This window comes from Tympanuchus pallidicinctus, unplaced genomic scaffold (genome assembly GCF_026119805.1).
Source record: "Tympanuchus pallidicinctus isolate F22 unplaced genomic scaffold, pur_lepc_1.0 scaffold17, whole genome shotgun sequence".
Taxonomy (NCBI): Eukaryota; Metazoa; Chordata; class Aves; order Galliformes; family Phasianidae; genus Tympanuchus; species Tympanuchus pallidicinctus.
In genome coordinates this window covers 17,971,419-17,993,074 of record NW_026294690.1, presented here as the reverse complement: position 1 = coordinate 17,993,074, position 21,656 = coordinate 17,971,419, and the positions used below count along the sequence as shown (strand labels likewise).

The window sequence follows — 21,656 nt, the reverse complement described above, 5'->3', positions numbered from 1 at the left end:
AGTTAACAAAAAAAAACAAACAACCAACCAAACAAAAACAAAACTTCAACCCCAAAATCCAGGCACATCCATTGTTGTAACAATTAACTTTTACTCACTAAGAACATTTGGCATGTAAAAACATTTAAAAGGTTGCACATCGACAAGTGGTCGGAACGCGTAGAAAACTCTGTGCTTGCTCGTTAGGGATCCGGTGTAACTGCAACCACAGGCTCCACCAGAACCCCCTGCTGTGCCTGTGTGCAGTCCTGCTGAGAACTCCAGTGGATTCAGAAAAGACGACGTACAAAGCTTCTGTAGGTTCAACTGTCCCTTAAGTGTTGATGTGCCCAGTGCGCACACACACACCAGTGCTTGCTCAGGCCTTCCACTTGAACAGACCAATCCAGTGAAATGCTCAGAGTCCTTGTTGACCTTAAGCCTGGTGAAACTACGGTTCCATATCGGACCCGAACTTGTTACTGTTAGGTTGGGTTTAGCTGTCTCACTTTCTGCTGTTGAGGGCACATCAATCCCATGCACATTTTTTTCAAACGTAATGCCAGGATTTGGTTGTTTTCTTTCAGTTTGGGAGCACTGAGTTGGTTTTTGTCCTAACTGATCATAATGACAGCTAAATGTCAGCTTCATTTCCGTCTCAGCTCCGAACATAAACAGAAAAGTATACAAAAAGGAAAAGTTTTTATACGCTGAATTATTTTTTTTTGCTGTGTACCTCATGCCAAACAGTTTTGATTCTGCATGTGACTTACAGTCTAAATGCCAGACCTAGTTTTCCAATTATTTTCAGTATTTTGCATCCAGTGCAGAGAAAACGCTATTAAAATAAATGCATTAAAAAAACAACAACAAAAATACAACCCTGCAACTTAGCTGAAATGTAATCCCATCGAGAAAAAAACACAATATTTTTCTATGACATTTTGGGTATATTTTATGTCAAAACATGATCACCAGTCCAACTAGTGACATCTAAAACCAATACATTATTGTGACTTCTAAAATAAAAAAAAAATCAGAACACAACTAAAGTTATTATAGCTCTGCCTTTGTTGAACACCAGGGGCGGTGGCTTAAGCACAACAAAACTCCAGTGTTTTTCAAAGGTGTCTACTGAAGAGAATAAAAAGAACAATTAACATTTAGTCTGTTACACTAAAAACCCGGGTGTACATAATTCTATTGCCTGTTAGCTTTACCTAAGCCTTTTCAACTACTACGAAAAGAAAAAAGATAACTCATTGTCCAAAGTCAAAAACATTCAAATCAGTTGATGCAACATTACAGTACAGTCAACTAACATCCTTCAGGGTCTCCTTTTCCTCAGTTTGAGTCCTCAGACCAGCATTACAAAACTAGTTCAATGCAGTTTCAAAACTGTATGTTAGCTTTGCAAGATACTGTACTCTACTGATGGCTTCAGAAGAATGGGGTCGTGCTACTTTTGAATCACAGGTAACCCCAGCCTCTCATTAATTTTATTCAGCACTGCAGTTAGAACAGCATTAAGTTTAGCACAATAACTAAAAAAAGAAAAAAAGGAAAAAAAAGAAAAGAAATCTGGAAGCTAGGTGAAGCTGCCATTTGTGTCAAACAATTGCGATACGCTATACTAAAAAATTCTGAAATATCCACCTGTCCTCACCACTCTGCCACAAACTAGCAAAGTCAAAAATACAAAAGTCTTCAACTTCTCATTTTTGCAGAATAAAGCAAAAAAGTCTTTGTGCTCCTTACTACCAGAAGCAAAATATCCTCTGAGTTACCACATGTAATAGCTTCTGGATGTGTCGACTTGGGTCGGCTTGGTCTCTGCAGAACCATCCTTGTCCTTATCGCTGTCGCCTTCCCAGAGATTAATAAGTGGAGGATAGAGCTCGTTCAGGGGGATTGAGGAGGTCTTTTGCATATATTTTTTCAACGAATGGTGGTAGTTTTTTCTCTTAAATCTTTTTGCAATGTAAACAGAAATGGAGGCAAGGCTAATTACAGCAAACATGGATCCCATGACCGCTGCCAGAGCAGTGCTGGTTTCCTGGTCTGAAATATCAAGCGCAAAAGCTGCATTTTTTGTTGTAACGTTAACACAGGACTTTTGTGTTTGTTGGTGGATGTTGGACACAGTGAGACACACTTCATAATCTGTAGAAGGTTGTAAATGCGTGAGGTTGTATTCGTGTACATCAACTGGGACCCGAGCGGTGTATGTAATGTGAGGGTTGTCAATCTTCATAGTAGCCGACGACCATTTTAAATTGGAAGTCATGACATTGGAGTTAACTTTCCAAGAAACCAAAATGGAATGCGATTCAGCTTGCTTCACAAAGATTTTCAGGACCTGGGTGCCATCCAGAAGCGTTCCGTTCACCCGGATTGTGGCGACCCTGGTGTCAGCTCCCTCTACGTTCTGAGCAACGCAGGTGTACCTCCCAGAGTCTTCAATCTGGATGTTGGAGATTTCCAAGGTGCCTTCGCTGCTCAGCTTGTATTTGTCAGAGAGGCTTTCAACAGTGACTTTATTTCCGAGGGGAGTGACCCAGTAAATTTCTGGCTCGGGTTCTGCCATGGCCCTACAGTCTAAGAACACCGTCATGCCAATGTCCAAGTTCAAGTGATTTGGAAAGGTCTCGTGAGAGATCATTGGAAGACACTGCTCGTTTGAATCCTGCGTTAGCACTTCTTTTACCTGTTGTCCTCTGTACTCTGGAGGCATGGCGCAGAACATGGAGAGAGGTTCCATGAAGCGGATGTTGGTTTTGTTTGAGTTGATCCAGTGAATGACGCAGTCGCACCGCAGGGGGTTGCTGTGGATGCTGATCTCACGCAGGTTTGGGAGGGACTCCACTGTTTTTTGGTAGACGGCGTTCAAGGCGTTGTTGTTCAGCATCAAACTCTCCAGGGCAGGGACGTTACGAAAGGCCAAACGATGGATGTAAGACAGCTTTGGGTTGTTGGTGGCTTCCAGCTTTGTAAGTTCAGGCAGGTTGTCCAGCGCGTACCTATCCATAGAAACAAGCTCTCCCATGTTATTGATTCCAAGCTCTTTCAATCTAAGCATGTTTCTAAAATCACCTTCTTGAATTTTATGAATTGGATTTTTGTTGAGATCCAGGAATTTTAGATTTGGAACTTTTTCAAGTGCAAGCTGAGGAACTTTTACCAACTTGTTGTCATAGAAGGAAAGACTTTCAAGACTGTCCAAGCCTACCAAGGCATTGCCAGGGATGTCTGTGAGATACATACCTGCCAAAACAAGACTCCTTAAATTGGAGAGAGGTTTGAAGTTCATATCTAGTATTCCAATCACCGGATTTTCTCCAATCATAAGAATCTCTAAGTTAGGAGTAGAATCAAACCAACGGCTGTCAATAACCTTCAATTTGTTGGAGTTGAGATGTAATCTTAAAAGATTCTTCAGGCCAGAGAATGCATTTGCAGAAATGCTGCTGATCTGATTATGATTTATATATAACTCCTGAAGATTGCAAAGGTCTTGCAAGCAGTAGTCAGTCATCTCCATGATCTGGTTCTCCTCCAGGTGCAAAGTAGTCAGCTGAGTAAGATTTGAGAGCCCCACGTCTTTGATGCTTGTGAAGTTATTTTGTGAAAAATCTAACTCTGTTAAATTAAATAGCAGTTGGAGTTCATCTGTGGTCTTTGCAATATTGTTGCTTTGTAACAGAAGGACTTGAGTGTCACTGGAAAGATTGCTGGGGATTTTTGTTAAGCGAAGGTCATTGCAGTCAACTGTTGTGGCTTCCCTGTATGTTGACTGTGGTGTAAACCATGGCCTGATTTCGCACACACAGAGCTGGGGACATTCATTACTCTGTACGGAAGACTCAGTTAATGAATTCGTTAGCAATTCTAGCACCACCTGGCAAACAGTTAAAACTAATCTAATCTTAGCCATGCTGGTCAGCTAGTGAATTCAGCTCCTCAGCCCCTTAAAATAACAACAGACCGAGAGCGTAATTTGTTGTCAGGCAGGAAATGTAAAGCTTAAAATTTGGTGTGAAAGGCTTGGACATCCAGAAAATGAAAGTTGATTTTGTAAGAGAAGACAATAAATGGTCTGAAGGCTCTCAGCTGCTCCTCTGTGTTCCAGGATCTTCTACAAATCCGTGCCTGAAGATAAAACAGATAAGGAAATGTTATGCTCATGTGTCATACACGGTTTGTATATTCTTTCTTTATCCTTTAAGGAAAAGGACCTGTGATGACAGCTGCAAGCATTTTAATACTCAGATCTCTTAAGAAAATTCATACTTGGTACAGTCAGATATGTATAGTTTGGAACTCTCCTCTATTTCAGATTTGCATGAGATCGTTCTTGAGTGACTACAAAAATTTATGCCATCATCTGAGAAGAAAACTTCCAGATCTCTTATTTTTATTATTCAAATCGGTCTGAATGGCTTAGGAAGTGTTGAAGGCCCAGGACGTGCTTTTGAGTACAGGCAGATACCAAATGGGCGCTCAGAACACCATCCCAAGTAGAATTCAGGCTGAGAGTGTTACTCCAATGACTTGTGCTTTGGCTGTAGAGAATTATGGCTTAGAAACATGTGGCTTTCTAAGTTCCAAACAAAATGCATAAGAACTTTGACAAAATTCATCCAAGTTAATCAAATCAGTTCCGGATAATAGTTTAGATTTGATCCAGCTAAGCACCAAACAATAACACCAAATATGATTAGATGCCTGCGCTGTCCTCCTTTCAGCTGTTTGTACTGCACTGTGTGTCACCTGCAATGTTCACCTGATTCCCATCACTGAGTAAACTGCAGGATTCACGTATGTTTGGACACTGAAGTCCTCATAAGGCACGTGTTGAAAGGAAACCTGATGGTGTCCATCAGGCCTCTCAGAACATGAGGTGATGCTGCACCTCGTGCGATAGTGATTGCAGCAAATTATGTTAACGACAAAAAAAGATGAATCGTCTGAAAACCCTCGAGTTGTGCTCGAAACAGACTAAGAAACACCGATGAACTGTAGTAGAAGAAATTGGGAAAAAGCTGCTTTATTTTGTTTTTCATTAGAATTTAGTGAAGCCTCAACCAAAGCCCACAAAAATATTTCTATATAAAATAGAAGAACTAAATACAACTTTAAAAATCGGCATCTAGACAGTGGTGACAGGAATGACATCTATATTCCATAATTATTGCAAAATCTGGTCAGCATATTCAGTAACTTATTTCAGATGATGATAAGCAGTACAAACCAAAGGGCATTTTTATTTTGGTGGGCTGTTATTTGTTCTGTGGTTGTATTTTGGATGAAGAGAACCAGGAACATTGGCCAGAAAGCATCTGACCCTGCTGAGTTAGATTTTCTGTCTGGTAGCAAAGATTTCAATTAGAGCTGAGAAGACTGTGCTGGAGGGGGAAAAACCAAATGCAGAACAAACATTCCTTCTCAAACAACTCTGAACTGATGAAAGAACTGAAGACTGACTGCATTAGAAAAAAATCCTAATGATGGTACTGTAGTTGTAAGAATATACACTGCTATAGGGAGATGAGGAAGGTGACATAAACTGAGTTATTCTGGCTTTTATAGAAGCGTCTCTCAGTAACAGTCCATTTGTAGCTGATGCAAAATAAGAGTTCTAGCAATACTGATGATGTCAGAAGCTTAATTAATTCCAGATTTTCCAGCATTTGTAGTATTTGTCATGTAATAATTCATGATCTAATTCAATAACGATCTCAGAGTTTTACTTAAGAAGCCTCGAGCTGCAGTTCTGTGTGGTCTGTTCCCTTGCAATATGGACATTTCTCTTCCAGCTCTGCAGTACTACTGGCTCGGAGTGAGGCAAAAAAGCAGCAGTACCAGGCAGCAATGTGCACCAAACCACATAGCTCTGCAAGAGGTAAATCTGCTCCACTCCTTCACAGCCTGTCCTGCAACTTGTTTCTAGGTGGATGTACAGAAAGATGTCCGTGCCTCATAAAGTCCCTACTGGTATGTTAGCACTGATTTAACTCTGATGTAGTTATAGGAATCATGTAATGTCTTAAAAATGAAACTGCCTGAAAAAGACTTCAAAGCTTCTATTAAAATGTGGGGGAGCACGTCAAGAGTACTAAAAAGAAATAATAATTCCATCATTTCTTTGTCAAATATTTATAGCATCATACACATTGCATTTGTTGTTCCTCCTTGCTAAGAAGGTATTTCTGGATTAATTGAATTGGCTTCTGGCATTTTTGATCACTCTAGGAATATGATTTTGCAAGTTAACAGTGGCACTTCCTCTCCTCTGGTTATTTGCTACTGCAAATGGAATTAGTTCTCTTCAACTGGAAAATGTTCTTTGGAAATGACCTCACGTTATTGTCTCCAATCTCCCCCAGCCCAGGGAAGCATGGATGAAGCCAGTAGTGAAAATCCATTGTAACGTAGGTTCTGATCAGCTCCACATGCCTAGCCAGTCTAATGCTGTGCTTTGTGAATGACATCCAGAGGCCACAGCACAGGGAAGGGCCAAGTGATGGACTTTTGCATTACCTGCTGCTTATGCTGTAAGACCACATCCATCGCTCTAGTAAAAACTAACAATGTGGCAGTTATCAGTGGAAAAAGTGTGCTATGGTATTCACTAAACAGTAATGGCTGTTTGTTCTGTGCCTTACGTGTGCTGTGGTGGATTTGTTGGTGGGTCAGCTGAAGGACACCCAAGCTTTGAGAACGAGCTCTCTGACACTACATGGTTCAAAATGACCATTGATGAAAAACTGCAGAGCCAAGCAGATAAACCAGGCGTGGGTCCTGGGAAAGAGGGAATCATCCCAACTCCCTGTGAACTCAGTGAGGCGGAATGAAGAAGCATCTGAGTGTCGTTATTTGAGTCTCGTTATTTGCTGATACCTCAGTGTTTTTGCCCAGTGAGAATCCTTCTGTGCCGAGTCACTGCGTTTGGGGTTGGTTTGTTCGAGACAAACACAGTTCCTCCATAGTAGCTGAATGCAGTAGGAGCCAGTGAGAATTCAGGGGGCTGGTTCAAAAGATTTCAGCTTTGGAAAGCCACGCAGTTAACGCTTGCTCCAGAAAAGGGGCACATAAAATCACTTTTTTCTGCAACTGATGCTTAATGGGGGCCATGTGATTGGTGGAGGTTGTTTTGAGTGCATGTAAGAAACTATATATGTTTAAAAAAATATCGTGTGGGGAAACTGCCAGGCCTGGGAAGTGCAGTGCAAGCTGTCCTGGCGAGGCTCAGCGTTGACTCCATACTTTAGACATCAGCTTTTAGCATTCTCTGCCTTCCTTTCTGTTTATAAAATTCATTTTTTAGTGCACCAAACCTCTACAATAGTCATTACAGGTGTGAACTTGCTATCAACAGAAATAATGCTTAATTTTATGGGAGATGCATAGAGGGAATTATTTCGCTAGGGGCTAAATAAATACATTTTCCATAGCACCTCTCAATTCCCAGAGCATTAAGAAACCACATTTCTGTCAGTAAGCAAATCCACAGCTGATGTCTGGGCTATCAGCATGCTCATATTTCTTGCAGACTGAAAATGTGAACATCATTCTTGCTTCTTCCCTCCCAGTAATGCAAGGAAGAGGATCCCTTGCTGTCTGGGTTGTGAAACTGCTTAACTTAGAGTATTTGTTTTACCAAGGGAAGATAATGGTAGGGAAGAAGGGGGTGGCATCTGGTTCTGGGGCAGGAGGGCCTTCATTGCAGTGCTCCTGCCCCAGAGGGGAGCTGTTGATTGTTCGGTTGTTGGGGTGATCCAAGCAAAAAGCAGGGTTAAATTCCCATCGCATTAACAGGAGAACATTAAGGAATAATCTCGAAAAAAACCCAACCCTATTCATTGCAGTGTTTGTAGTTAATTTGCCAACTACAAAAAATAGATGCTGAATGTGTTTTCTTGGCCAAAGGAAGATGAAGCATTGTCGCTTCAGTGGCAGTTGTGTTAATGGTCACTGTTAACAACTGCTGAAAAAAGAAACAAGATAGTTTGCACAGGGCTATTTGGGTACCTGTTTAGAAACAGCTATTCTTCTATTGCAGTAGAATAGAAAGCATCACCCTCTCCACAGTTAAGTAGTTCATTCTTGAAAAATTCCCTTTCTATTGCAAGTAGCATCAGCGCAGATTTTGGTTGGCAGCCATATATGCTAAACACGCCTAGGTAGGAGTCTGAGGGATCAGATACATAGAGAAAATCACCTCAGGCTAAGACAAGCAATTTATTTTGTGCTCGCTGCGAGCCAGAAGCACACGCTGATCTGCAGCACCTCCCCATTTCTCCACAGTGCCATTTTCATCCAGCAAGCCTAAGCAGTGCAGCTAGTCTTTTGGAAAATTGTCTGTTGTGCTAATGTTCTGTTAATGACTTGTGCAGCTTGCTTATTTCCCATCATCATCGTTTGTGAAACGACTCTTGTCGGAGCTCCCTGCAGCACCAGGGAAGCTCAGCGGCGGCACTGCGGGCTGTGGGGAAGGCCTGGGCCACGCAGCCAAGTTGTGGCAGCACGTGGGCACATCTGTCACAAGTGACGCCCATCTGAATGATCTGGAGAGCCTTCAGCTAAAGCACGGGGATTGAGAGAGCTGAGCGCGGGGCAGAGCGCATACAAAGCATGGCTGAGTCAGGGGCAGGAGGCACCCATGGGGCAGGGATGCTGCAACAGGCAGGTGCGCCTCGAGCCCTCTGTGAGAACAGCTGGCTCACAGAGGACATGGGCAATTCTAAGAAAAGGATGTTGAGCTGAGGTGTTTGCAGTTCCATATCCGTGCATTTTGTGTGGAGGAGAGCTGACTTATTGGCGCTGCGCTGCACTTCAACAATAACCTTCAATGGCGCGACGCGAGGGAGACATTCGTGTACGGCCACAGGCAGCGTGTGTGCAGCCAGTAACCTGCTAGGGAAGTAAGCACAGCACAGAACCTTCTCTGAAGTGTTGTGTTCCCATCATCGGGTCCGACTGCAGGCGAGAGTCGCAGTGACCCCGTGTACCTCCTAGAGAAAGCCTGCTCCTGGACCCAGAGGTGCAACTGACCTACATGGAGAGCTCGTTTCCGCCAAGAGTCACATTTAGAAGGGCAGTCCTGTTCAGAGGAATACTGAGGAATTGTGCCTGATAGCAAGCCTTTTCTATGGAAGTTTTTAAAGTTGTGGATGTCATCAGGAAATAAGATGCTGACGGGACTGCATGGGTAAAATACAGAAAGGTCAAGCTCGAATGGTGCAAGTCACTTGAAAAAGCACACCAGAATCTGAAAACGGGAGTTTGTTGTTAAAAGCAAAGACAGAAGAAAGGACTTACAGAATATGAAACAAAGGAACAAAAGCTTCAAAACGTGTTCTCAGGGATTTGTAATATTTACAGTTTGGGGTTTGTTTTTCTTTTCCATACAAGAAATGCGTTGCTTTTTAAACTGTATCTTTTTGTCTGCTCATACGTTCCAAAATAAAGTCAGTGTTTAATTTTAGGGAAAGCTCCAGGGAAGCGGGGAAAGCTGTGATGAGAAGGCGATTTGCTGTGTTTCAGAAGACAACCTCAGCATGTTTTATCAGTACTCTTTAGAAAAATACTAGCCTTATCTCCATGGAAGAAATGCAAAGAGCATCCTCTTCATAATTCTTGCACTTCACAAACAGCATATTACATCTGACGTTTAAAAATTGCAATTTATTGTGGGCCTATTCGTAAAGCTTGTGTCTGATGCAGTGTTTTTCACTAAAACATTGAAGTAATTTTGTGGGAGAGAGGAAAATCCTTTCCATTTATTTACTGATCTTTAGTACAGAGGGATATCTAGCACAGTACAGTTACTGTACATGGATGGCCCATCAAATCAACCTTCGAATTGCAACCCTGCTTGTCATCTGTTTGAAAATCTCTTGCAAATTACCATTAACAAGTCATATTAGAAACATCAGGAATAATAAGTGCTTTCAAACAGTGGGCTGTCAAATTACATAGTCTGTTTGTTCTTTAGGAAGGAAAAATTCATAAAAGCATTTAAAAGCCTTGAAAACCTGAAAGGCAAGACATGTTTGTTCAGTAGTAATATTCTTACACGAGAAACTCAACTTATTTTCTTAGCATGTTTATTTTCATAAGAAAATGTTTGTTTTCCTGAGAAAATAGATTAATCTTGAGAAAATACGGGCTGTTCTTTTGTGCTCATGACTGTAGTTTTCATCTCCTCCTACACAGGGTCTGGTCCTGTTCAGTACGAAGGCAGTAGTAAAGCTTTTATTTCATTCACTGGAGAAGAATCATGCGCCTTATTATTATCCTCATTCTATGTAATTACCAGATAAAATTATTTGAATAAATTGGCTTTCATGACAATCAACCAAATCATTTCTATCCTGGCTTAAAAGCCAATTTCATCTCCTTGTAGCTCTTCTGCACTGGAAGGCAGGACAAGTTCGTGGAGCAGGCAGAGCAGCGTGCCCCAGCCCGGCCTCACCTGCGCCCTGCGGAGCTGTGGGGCAGCTGCACAAAGATGGCACGTCCCCCTGCTAACCTGCATGCTTTGCTTTCCAGCACATCCAAGGTACCGTGGTTGATGAAGGACGAAACAGGGAGATTCATTCATTTCCAGCTGTACGGCTGTTGTGCGTTCATATCCTCCTGTATATTTTAAATGCAAGGGAGAATTTAAACCTAATTGGTTTTAGCTCGTAGAGCATCAAAAATTTACAGAGCATAGCTAATTTTGGGAGACCTGTTCCAACTATTTTTTGCATTTAGTGTATTTGCTGGCTAAAGCATGAAGGGAGACAAATATTACAGAGATATTACTGCATCTTCTAATTAAAGAACAGGCAGAATTCAATCTCGGCACATTCCAAATCTCTGTACCAAATGAAAGGATCTGAAGAACTTGTTACTCACGGGGGTATGTGCTTCCTGGATTTCATACTAGAATGACTCTGGCAATAGGAAGCAGAGACGGGAGGGTCCAAATCAAATTAAGAAAAATAATAAAATATTAATGGGAATTTTAAACAAGGAAATAGCTCTAGAAGAAGAATGGGGGGATTTAAAAGCCTAGGCTAGTTTTTGGATTAAATTTCTGATTTGTTTTCTTTTTTGCCTGCTCCAAGAAGCAAGACAGCTTTGCTAGTGGATGTTTTACAAATGCTAAAATGTGGAACGCATAAGAAATACTTTCAATAAGGAGAAATAGGGATGCCAGAACTGCACAGAACTTTCAGAGTGCAAGAGAAAAACCGCCGTCGTCTCTCCTTGCAGGCTGGCTTTCTGGCAATGCGATTCCTTTGCTTCCTACACAGTTCTAGATCAAACTCCAGTTAATGAGTCACCGAGGATCCCCGTGGTCGGGAAAGACCCCAGCACGTAAGTAGTTGTTACTACAGTAAAAGATGCCAGACAATCTTTTCCTGAAATGGCAGCCAGTAGATATTCACTCATTTCAGCTTTTATTTACGTGCGTGTTATGAAAAGGGCAGACAGTGGTGCTGGCTTTAGGACGTTAGCAACACTTAATAATAACACATATGTAGGTGTGCACACGTGTACAGGGAATAAGCAAATCACATACAGCTCCACCTTTATCTTCAGACAAGATGAAAAGAGGTGCTTTTTTCCTGTTGATCCCTGTTGCTACTTTAGCAATTGTTTCCTGCAGCTGTACTACGTCTGTAGTTTTCAATTATGGGTGATTAAGTATGGATCTATACTTTATTATTAGCTACATCTATATCTACTCCAATTATATGTGTAGTGTTCGTACACAGACACCAGCTGCTAGAATAAAATAGACCTTTATTGATTTTTTTCCTGGAGTTATACACTTGCAAGATCAAATTTTCTATTTCTGAGCTATATTTACATGTAAATGTTAATAAAACCATATATCCACTCGCCTGATAGAGACCCCTTATTGTTCACTCAAGACTAGCAATAACAACATAATAGATTTATCATGGGAGGCACTGAGAGATCTAATAGAAAGGCTGTTAGCACGGAGGCAAAGATCTGGAACTCAGCCAAGCTGAGATGGGATAGAAGTAATTCCATTAAATGGCCATAGATTTGTTTTTGGTAGTCGTCTGAAGAAAGGTTTTGTTCCCATCCATGAAAAAAGTTATTTTCTCCCTAGTCAAATGGCTGTATTAAATGACCCTCCCCTGCCACTCCTGGCAAGTTTTCTGGGCTTCTGAATGGGTTTCTACACCAAGTTCCCATTTGTCTGAGAGCCTTCTGCTTCTATTCACCACCGATAACATCAGCCACCCTGTAATGAGAAAATAAACATTGTATGGAGTGCGTGTGTTCTATCATTTCACTCCAAAACTGATATAGCAAGTTTTGCTTGAAATGCAGAGCAGGTCATCTACCACATCACCTGAGAACAGAGAGAACGTTAATAGCCTACATTCACCCATTTCTTTTTGTCTGAAGCGCCACTAAATCTTGAGCCTTGGTTCTATATGGAAGCTTTGTTCCATATTTTCCAATCTTGCTTTGAGAAGTTCAGGACGTGGAGATATATATATATATATATGTATGTATGTATGTAGAAAAAATAGGTATATGTTTAAGAATAGACCTACGAATCGTTCCGTTAGCTCCAGTTCTTAGTCTTGTCATTGCCAACTCAGCAGCTCCTCCACAGATAGGTTCATTTCAGAGTGCTTGCAGAAGTGCTGCACGTGGCAGAAAACAAGCTATTTTAAGTTAACAAAACTCTACAGATAAATCTTTACCTAATTAAGGTGATTTATCCAGGCACGGTCACGTTTAAACTGTCTGTACTCGACTTGTCTCACTCACCAGCTAACTCAGAACATCCATCTGCTTTTGCTCAGTGCCTGGTGCTGCTGTGAGCTGCCTGTAGAGACCTGCTCTTGCAGCTTAGCTCTTGTTCACCTATGGGTCAAATAAGTTAGCTCTGTAACACATCTACACTTCAGTGCAGTGCCTATTGTGAGCAGTGGATCTCTGTCAATATTTACTGTTTCTGTTAAGAGCGACAGATCGTTTGTAATTTAAGAATTGAGCAAGGCCAATCAGTAGCTCATCTGCATCCCAGTAATGATATGCAGCACATTAGCAAGGTATGCATTTATTGGGCATTTTTGGACTCGCTTAATAGAATAAATGAAATGATGTATGAGAAAAATAGGATGTGGAGGATTAATTGAAACAAGGACAAACATTTCCAAATCACAAAAAAAAGGTAATTCAAGCTGTGACTGATACTTTACATATATGTGTGTGTGCATATGCATATAGAAAAGTCAGTCTACCAAATTTTGGACTAACTTAGGAACTGTCCCAAATAACATCTGTGTGTTTATTAGTAGTTACTTAATCTTTGATTCTTGATGTTGTGGGTCAACCCATGAAAATCACAGAGCCCTATAGCACATGGTCCAGGCAGACAGGAGAACCCTGCTGCCATCACAGTGGATGTGCTGAAAGCACAAGTGTGCTGTGTCCCTCTAGTTGTGCTGCTCTGGTCGTGAGTCACACAGAGCTTAATATGAATCCAATTGTAAGTGAACTGCAAAGACTGCATTTTGCTTAATGACCATCAAGTTACGTTGACTGCACAGAAGTAGTTGTGAATGAAATACAAAAAGAATCAATGATGAGAATACGATGAACCAGGTTCCAGTAAAAAGAGGAAAAGGCAAAGGACCGTTTCCCTTGAACTGGAGCATCCCCATGCCTTGCCCCATGGATGCCTTCCCCCATCTACCAATGTCATCTTTAAAACTTGACTCTGGCAGGATAACCTCTGGTGAAACATCCCACCAAGAGACAAAGCTGCAGGCTTCTGAGGTGGAGGTCTGCATTAACCACATCATCAGCAGGGGAGGTCCCCCAGGTTTGGGAGGTAGTGAACAAAGGCCTTGGTGCTGGGTGGAAAAGGCAGGTGTTTCTGGAAGGTAAGACTGCACACCTGCACGAGGCCAAAGGGGCACAACAGGCACAGACCTCCGGGGGAGGCTCAGCTTCAAAAAGGTCAGATTCCTGCTCTAATCAAAGCTGACTGATGCATGAATGCTACGTTCACGGCTGCTGCTTAAATTAAATACCTGGAAATGAGATGCTGACAATCTCTAGAATTCCTAAACAAAACCTGTAAGTCATCTATCTTGCCTACAGTGTTAAACAGACCACTGCAGTTTGTGAAGTGGCCGAGGAAAATACTGCCCTGCATTACCACCAAGGACCAGAGGTCAGCGCTTCGGGGCAGAGAGTTATACAGCAAGAGCATCGTACCAAATAAAGTAGGAGAGAGCTGTTTCTCTGTGGCACTTTTATAAATCTGTGCATTCTCAATACAGCATCCTGTTAAGTGTTTCAGGACTTATTTACAACTGCTTTTCCCTTATCTTTCTTTAAGTATATATATTTATAAAAAACAACAAACAGGTATCTGCTCCCTTTTGTATGCTTGATCTTTAGAAATTGTGCTCCAAGTAAAAATCCGTTCCCATTCTATTGGCAATTCGGTCAGCTGGAAGGTCAAGAAGATGCTAGCTTGTACCACCAATCAAATTAAAATCTTACAGTTTAGAAGGTGAAGTTGTGAAAGCATTCAATGTTTTATAGTGGAATTGAAGAGCAGACACTAATTCTCTTCTCATTGATGCCAAAGACATCTGCTTTCTTCATGAGGAAGAGAACTAGGCCAACTCAAAATAGGCCAATCCAGTATTTTCCTTCAGTGCCACACATAAAAATGAAAGATGACGTCTAAATTGCAAAACAAAATTCAAATAAAGTTGCAAGGCTTCAGGAAGCAATAAGAGAAGGTAACTTGAAGTACCTTAGTCCAGGTATCCCTCAGAATGGCATGGAGGCATGCCCTACTGGCCTCGTGAAGCCAATTAGTGGAGGATTAATCAATCAGCTGCAGGAAGAGAGTCTAGAAAAGCAGGCTCATCACATGCATGCTCAGTAGGCTGTTTCTTAGCACAGTAGCCCTCTGATTTCTCTTTTCAGAATTCAGGCACTCTGGTTTAGGGAAGCAGGATTACCACGCGCTGACAAAAGCAGCTCTAAGCCAGGTAGGAATCAAAAACGTGAGCCTATCTTCTCACAGCAAGGCACACGCCAAGGGTAGAGCTGCAGATGAGCACTTTGTTCCTGAAGTGAACTGCTGTGGATCTGTGCAGGTGCACGTGGTGGTGGTGGCACCCAGCCTCGCTCCCTGTGCCCCATGCTGGCATCACCGCCTCCAGCACAGCTGGGAGAAGGTAAGGCTGTGCACTCAGAAATGAGGTTCTGGGTTGTTTTAGGAAAAAAAAGTATTTTGTATTTACCACAGCATTTAAGGCCCGATCCTGCTAATTACTTAACTGGAGCTCAGGATTTAGGATTTGCTGCGGGAGCTCTGTGCATCCTGCAGGACGGGGCTTCTCACCGCATGAAGATGTGAGCGCGGCTCTGGGCTCACTGCAAATTACCACTGTATAAACAGACAGCAGCTCAATGGATTTATGTGCTGCCCAAAAGTTTGCATGGATTTTCTGCAGTTCTCTGTCTACAAAATGTCTGCCAGAAAAAAAAAAAAATCTTGAGCTTGGGAGGATGAAGTATCACACGTGTATTGTTCATGTAGCTATGGTAACCCACAAATGCCACCAGTGTTTCCATTTCATACACAAATGAGGGGACAGCTGTGGAGACCACATGTCTGCCAATGGAATAATATATGTGAACTAGGATGGCTTGGCCAGAAAATTACAACTCATTTATATTAATCAGGGCTTCAAAGAACGGCCATCTCTGCAGAGATGAAGTCCACAGTAAAAGGGAGTGATTTTGTTTCTCAAAGTGTTTGGCTCTTCAGTAAACATCTTCACCATCCTCCTACTTGCCGATTTAAAAGTGGAAGTGTTGTGAGCAGGCAGTGCCCTTCTGTAAATCTCACTGCACTTTTTCCCTTGGTGTGGTCTTTTTTTGCTGTCTGCCCTTAGTCTGGCCCGGCCCAAAGCCCACCTGGGAAAGCAGCAGTTCCCAAGCAGGCAGAAATTAGCTCAGAACTGGAACCTGGCCACCAAAGTGAGACAACAAAAACAACTTCTTTTTGTTGTTGTTGTTTTACTCATTGATAACACTAACAGAAATAAAAGCTTCAGAACAAATACTGTTTTTGTTTTTTTAAGTTGTAAAATATGAACTCTGACCTTGTATCATCCCCACCACTACAATCAACAATAAGAAAGACAACCCAACAAACTCAACAGTACAAATCAACAGCCTTTTCAGCCAACTACTGAGCTGCAGTACAGGCAGGGCTGTGATGCAAGGCAGTCTGAGTGCCCCTCGGATCCCCAAGCAGCAGCTGGGGGCTGCCAGCAGCAGCAGCAGAACAGCACACACTGCTCAGCAAAAGTTTCCCTGGCTGCTGCAGTGCCACGCTGCTGTAGCACCTCGAACAAAGGCTGCTGCATCGGGGCTGCCACTGCAGGCAGCCAGCACTGCTCCACGCTCCGCGCGGTGATGGTGTGAGCCTTCCTGAGTGCTCATGTAAAGGACTGCATTTTCTGTGTGATAAGGACTGATATGCGTCTATGTGTGTTTTTAAAGCAGAGCTTCCTCGCTTTCAGCTGCGTTCCAGCCCTGTTAAACCAACGGGAGCAGAAGTTTCTCGTTGCAGCCTGTTGGGATGCTCTCAGCATGGACTTACATTAATTACTAACAAACAAAAGAGGCGACAATGGTTTTTCACAGTTGACGTTACAATGCCCTTATCCTTTTGTAATCTACACAACCTGATACAAAACCCTACTACTTTCAACAGTCAGCAATATTCTTCAGGTCTGTTCTAGCTAAATGGAAGATACTTTATAGCATCCCACCAGCTGACCTTTTGAAGTCCCAACTGCCTTCTGCACTGGGTGTTTCTATAAGGGCTACTTGAAGTTTCACTCCGATAACTGCACACCTCAACCCAGCCCTTCAGACACCTATGGGGGCCGACGTTCAGCTTCGGACATTCGAAGCATCTACAAGATCACCCGGTGTGTACGTCAATCCTTCCCAATGAAAAGTTTATTGCCTCGTTCCGAGATGCGGCTTTGTTTACAGCGCAGCTTTAAGTCTGCGAGGGAAGAACCGAGGGGTTCACAGAGCAGTTTCGTTCGAGAGATTCTAACGGGAACCACGGAGCTCCTTCGGGACAAACCCACAGCGGCTCCCGCGCTATTTGGGGCGGATTCCGGAGCGGATTTCCCCCGTTACCCAGCGGGAAGCGCTCCCCGAAGCGGCACCAGCAGCAGCCCGGGGCCACCCGCCGCGCTCTCCCCGCAACACCGCGCCCGACCCGCAGCCCTGCGGCAGCGCGGCACCGCTACGCGCGATTTTCAGCCCCGCGAGCGGCGTGCGAGCGGGCAGCGGGGGGCCGATAAAAGGGGCGGAACCCCCCCACAGCGGCACCGATCGGCACGGCGAGGAGCGCGCGACGCCGGAGGAACCCGGCCTCGGACCGGAGGCGGCCCCGCGCACACCGCCTTTATCCCGCGCTCCATTGTTCCACCGCGGGCTCCTCGTCCGCTCCCATCGCCCCGCGTGAATGCACGAGGCCAGACAGCTGCCGGGACGCGCTGCCATTCGCATGCAAATCAGAGGGGGCGCGGACGCGCGCCGCAAACTTCAGCCCGGGGCGCGCACCCCAGACAGGGAAATAATAACGGCCGTACGCCACGGCAGGGCCGCTGTGCCCGACCGCGGGCGGCAAACTTTCCCCCCTCACCGGGCATCCCCGCGGCGATCCCCACCGCGCCCCCCGCCCCTCCCAGCGGCACTTACCGGCGCCCGGGGGGGCGCTGTCCGCGCGGCCGCTCCTCTCCCGCACGCAGCGGCGGCGCCGACATCCGCGGCGGAGAGAAGGCGGAGGGACCGAAGGGAGGAGCGCAGAGCCGCGCCGCCGCTCGTTCGCTCGCTCTGTGCCGCCGCCGGCGCGCACCTGGGTAGGCGCTGGCGGTCAGCTGACGGGCTGCACTCTGATTGGCTCCCCCGCCGCGGCGGCACCATCTGCGCGGGGCGGGGCGATAAGAGGCCACGCCCTCTCGCCTCGCTCTTCCCCACGTAGCCCCGCCCCCCGGCGCGCTGGGAGCGTGAGAAGCTTTCGGGCGTCCTTGCGCGCACCTGTAGGTTCTCTCCTTGCGCGCACCTTGCGCCCCTGAGACGCTGCAGTCGCGCTGCTTGTCCGGGAGGAGAGGGATCCCATCCACGGCCACCCCCGGGAGGTGCGAGGGTAGAGCCGGGCTCTGCTCAGCGCGGCCCGCAAGCACGGCGCGGTGCCCGGGAGCTGCTCCTGCCCCCGGCCCTGGGCGCACGTAGGGGTGCGGGACCACGTGCTGCTCGTTAACTCCTCATTAGGCTTCAGAGTGAACAGCTGCTGACAGGAGGGTGCGAGGCGCGGGTTCCTCCTCCCGGTGCTGCTGGCAGTTATTTGTGCGTTCGGGAAGCTGCCGGCGCGTTGCGAGGGAAGGGATCCTGCCGTTCCGCAGCGCTGTGCCCTCGGGCGGTGCGTGCTGCCAGCAGGGCTGCCGGCCGGCTCCCACCTGCCGCGTGACTCCGGCTTTCAGGTGCTTTATGAACTTCAGCACAAGCGATGCGAAGGACGAAGGCGCAGAGCCCAAGTGGTGCGTGCTGTAAAGCGCTGCCGATAAAGGCTGCGTTTGGTTTCTGCCCTCTAAAGGGAAGGGAGCTTTCATCTGTGGAGCAGTTGTTTGCAGGGGCTGCAGTTGCACCCGAGTCCGTTTCCAATTGAGGTGATTGGAGATGGAGGAGATCGTCCTGCTGGTGAGTAAAGTGGTGCTGCTCACTGAAACCACGCTGCGTGCCTATGGCTGTGTAAATAAGAGACTGGTGTATAAGCTTGGAGAAAATAGGATGCTACATCAACCCAAAGAGCATCCCGAGCCTGAAAGTTGAGGGTTTCAGCTGTCCATTTCCATTGGGAGCTGGGTAAGGTCAGTTCCCATTCACTCCCAATTTCTGGTTTGTCTCTTTTTTTGGTTATCCCAGTTTGGAACTACTGACTTGTATTTTTCCCTTGGCTGTGGCAGGACAGAGGAGAACAATTCTGAGTTCCTGGGGCTCGATGCCAGAGGCCGGCTGGCACCATAGCAGCGCTGTACATGTCAGCTGTTCTTTGTACCCTTAAATCATTATTTCCCATTTCTTTTTATTGTGCATTTAACCAGCCAGTGTGAAGGCTGTGGGGAAGGGGTGCTGTATTGCCTCCTTCCTCGTGTGCTTTATTAACATAAGATAATGGGAGTTCTGCACACCTCAGCAGCCTTAATGCTTTTATTGACAAAAACCCCAACTAAGCAAGTAGGTGGCCATTAGGTGGGATGATTTTTTTTTCCCCCTCTATCCTTATATGAGGGCTGTGCAGTCCTATAGTGGTGTTTGTGGCATGCTCCCCTCAGTGCCTCTCCTGGCGTGCTGCTGGGATGTGATGCCTTTCCAGGAAATGACCCCAAAATGAGCCATGTGATTTATGGTGAGGAAGGCTTAAAATGAGGTAACAGGAAGTCAAATGTGTAACATTGGTTGATGGCTGGGATTTGGTCTTGAGGCAGTAATTTCTTGTTGTTTTTTTTTTTTTTTTCCCTGAAAGTCCAAAAGGTCATTTGGATAACATTAAAAGTGAAGTTTTTCATATTCAAGGAAATTGAATTTTCAGAAGGAACTCATAAATGCCATCCGAAGAGCTATGCTGCCTTCCACAATGGCTGTGCTCCCATCAGTCCGGATGTTGCTGTTCCATCTCTCATTTATTACTGATGTAGAGGTAATGTCACAGCTGATGCTTCCTCTGTGTTGTGGATGGCTTCGGTTCTTTTCTGTTTCAGGGCAGGGAATTTATTTTCCCTCTCTCCGTGCAGTTGCTCCATCCTTTCACACAGCATTAGCTGCATGCCATCCTCACGCACCGTTTTACAGAATTCACTTTTGAATCCTCATGGCCTCGGTGCTGCCCTGTTCCTCGCGGTCTCTTAACATGTGTGAGTGTTTCACGTGTATTGGCAGTGTCACCAACAGTGAGGCTTGTCTGAGCATTCAGAGTGCTCGTGATCTGCTCTGTGTTCACACCGCTAGAGGAGAGCTGCAGGTTTGTAGCAGAGGACAAGTGTTTTCCATATTTGATTTTCCTAAGCAGCTCAGCACTTGTCTGTCATTGCAGGCGATGCTGTCTGTGTTCCAGGCTTCTGCTGTTTGAAATTACACACCCAACAGGCCCCGCTCTCTGCCAAGATCCATGAGGAACTTGTGAAACACTCACAAATAAACTTTTACACCACAGCTTGCATGTTGGAGCTGCCAAGCAAGCAGGAATGGATGCAGCAGCCCTGTCTTGGTGCGGCTCCCTGCTGGGAACAGCATCACCTGCAAAAATGGATAAGTTTGTAGGGATAACGACTGGCAGCTTGTAGGTTTCTTAAAATTCAAGCATATCAACATGATACTGTACTAAAAATATGTTGGCTTTGTTTTTTTTTTTATAGAAAAGTTTGATTGCTTCTGATTGCATAGAAAAACTTGAAGGGCATAAATGTGATGAACCTCAAATCTATAAGGCAAACAATGAAGATGTGAAATGCAGCAACCACTAAAAGTTTGCAATCTGATGTCTGCATTTCTAGGCAGTTTTCACAACGTTAAGGTAACAGGAATGAGAATAGTGCTAAGATGGGAATTGAAAAAAGAATTTGCTCCTGCAGACTGCAAATGCATGCTTCTGTGTGGTGGAGGAGGTGGAAGTGGCTGTTCTCCCAGCCTGGCACTCCGTGCAGTGGTGACAACTCCAGGAGCAGCTGCTGCAGTGCTGCTGGGACTGAGGGGAGGCATTTCTCTCTGATGTCACCTCCCATGAGCTGCTGGAGGCAAAACCCCACAGATGCTTTCCAGCCAGCTGTGCTCAGGCAGTGCTGGGTGCTCCTCCCAATCCAGCTCACGCGGCCTTGAGAAGAGCACAGGAAAACATGAGGTTTCCCACCACGTGGACTGCACAACGTCCTTCTTGACCACCTCCTTGTTCTCATCTTCTCTCCTTCCATGCCCTCTGGCTCCATACCCTTCTTCCTTCACTCTCTTCACATCAGCTTCACTCTTCAGCACTTCTCCTGGGTCATCTCCATCTGTCATGCATGGCTGTGTGTGTGATGTTTGTTGCCATATATGTTTGCACCACAATTGCTGCTCTTCAAGCCTTCCAAAGGCTCTTGCTGGTGTGCCTTGGACAATAACAAAACAATGTGGCTCTCTGTGACCTGTCGTGTGTGTCAGTGCATTTCTTCTCCAAAGCAGACATTAAGCTGCTTACTGTCCTGAGTGTATGCATAATCCATTACCCTGAACTGTGCTGTGAGACTCTGATATGTCTTTCTGTCAAGAAGTGGCGTCAGGTGGGAAGATTTGGTAGGAGGAAAAGGAATGCTAAAAGGAATGTGGTGCCGGGCAAGTGGGGATCTGCTGCCCTATGGTCCAACAGTCATAGCTCCTAACCAGTATGAGATGGAATAAGTCTGTAAAAATAGCAACAGTCAGCTGGTATTTTTTGGAAGAGAAATGATTGTAGCTGAAGGCTCATTTGTGAGGTATGTTGAGAAAGAGGTATTGCAGTTTGCATCTTGTGCCAACAGGTTTCTACTTTGCTGCCACTT

The 21,656-nt window shown here is 45.0% G+C and overlaps 1 protein-coding gene and 1 long non-coding RNA gene across 6 annotated transcripts in view; one reads left to right on the top strand and one right to left on the bottom strand.

Moving 5' to 3' along the window:
• LOC128078292 (uncharacterized) overlaps nucleotides 1–16,118 on the top strand; it is a 57,155-nt gene extending 41,037 nt beyond the window's left edge. For 4 of the 5 annotated variants that reach the window (XR_008205563.1, XR_008205562.1, XR_008205561.1 and 1 more), the window contains 2 exons: nucleotides 5,796–11,349; nucleotides 14,131–16,118. This is a non-coding gene — a long non-coding RNA (uncharacterized LOC128078292). Of the gene's footprint in view, nucleotides 1–4,108; nucleotides 4,177–5,795; nucleotides 11,350–14,130 lie in introns of all 5 variants that reach the window. The other variant, XR_008205559.1, reaches the window with a different exon arrangement.
• On the bottom strand, nucleotides 68–17,957 carry LRRN1 (leucine rich repeat neuronal 1). Its single transcript, XM_052678312.1, has 2 exons — nucleotides 17,785–17,957; nucleotides 68–4,128 (listed from the first exon to the last, which is right to left on the bottom strand). Exon 2 carries the CDS (start codon nucleotides 3,911–3,913, stop codon nucleotides 1,763–1,765), a length of 2,151 nt encoding a protein of 716 aa, XP_052534272.1. The 5' UTR covers nucleotides 3,914–4,128; nucleotides 17,785–17,957; the 3' UTR covers nucleotides 68–1,762.
• Nucleotides 17,958–21,656: the final 3,699 nt, after the last annotated feature.

What these genes read in the sequence shown, in the direction of transcription:
- LRRN1 (XM_052678312.1), bottom strand. Translation starts at nt 3,913, where the DNA reads ATGGCTAAGATTAGATTAGTTTTAACTGTTTGCCAGGTGGTGCTAGAA.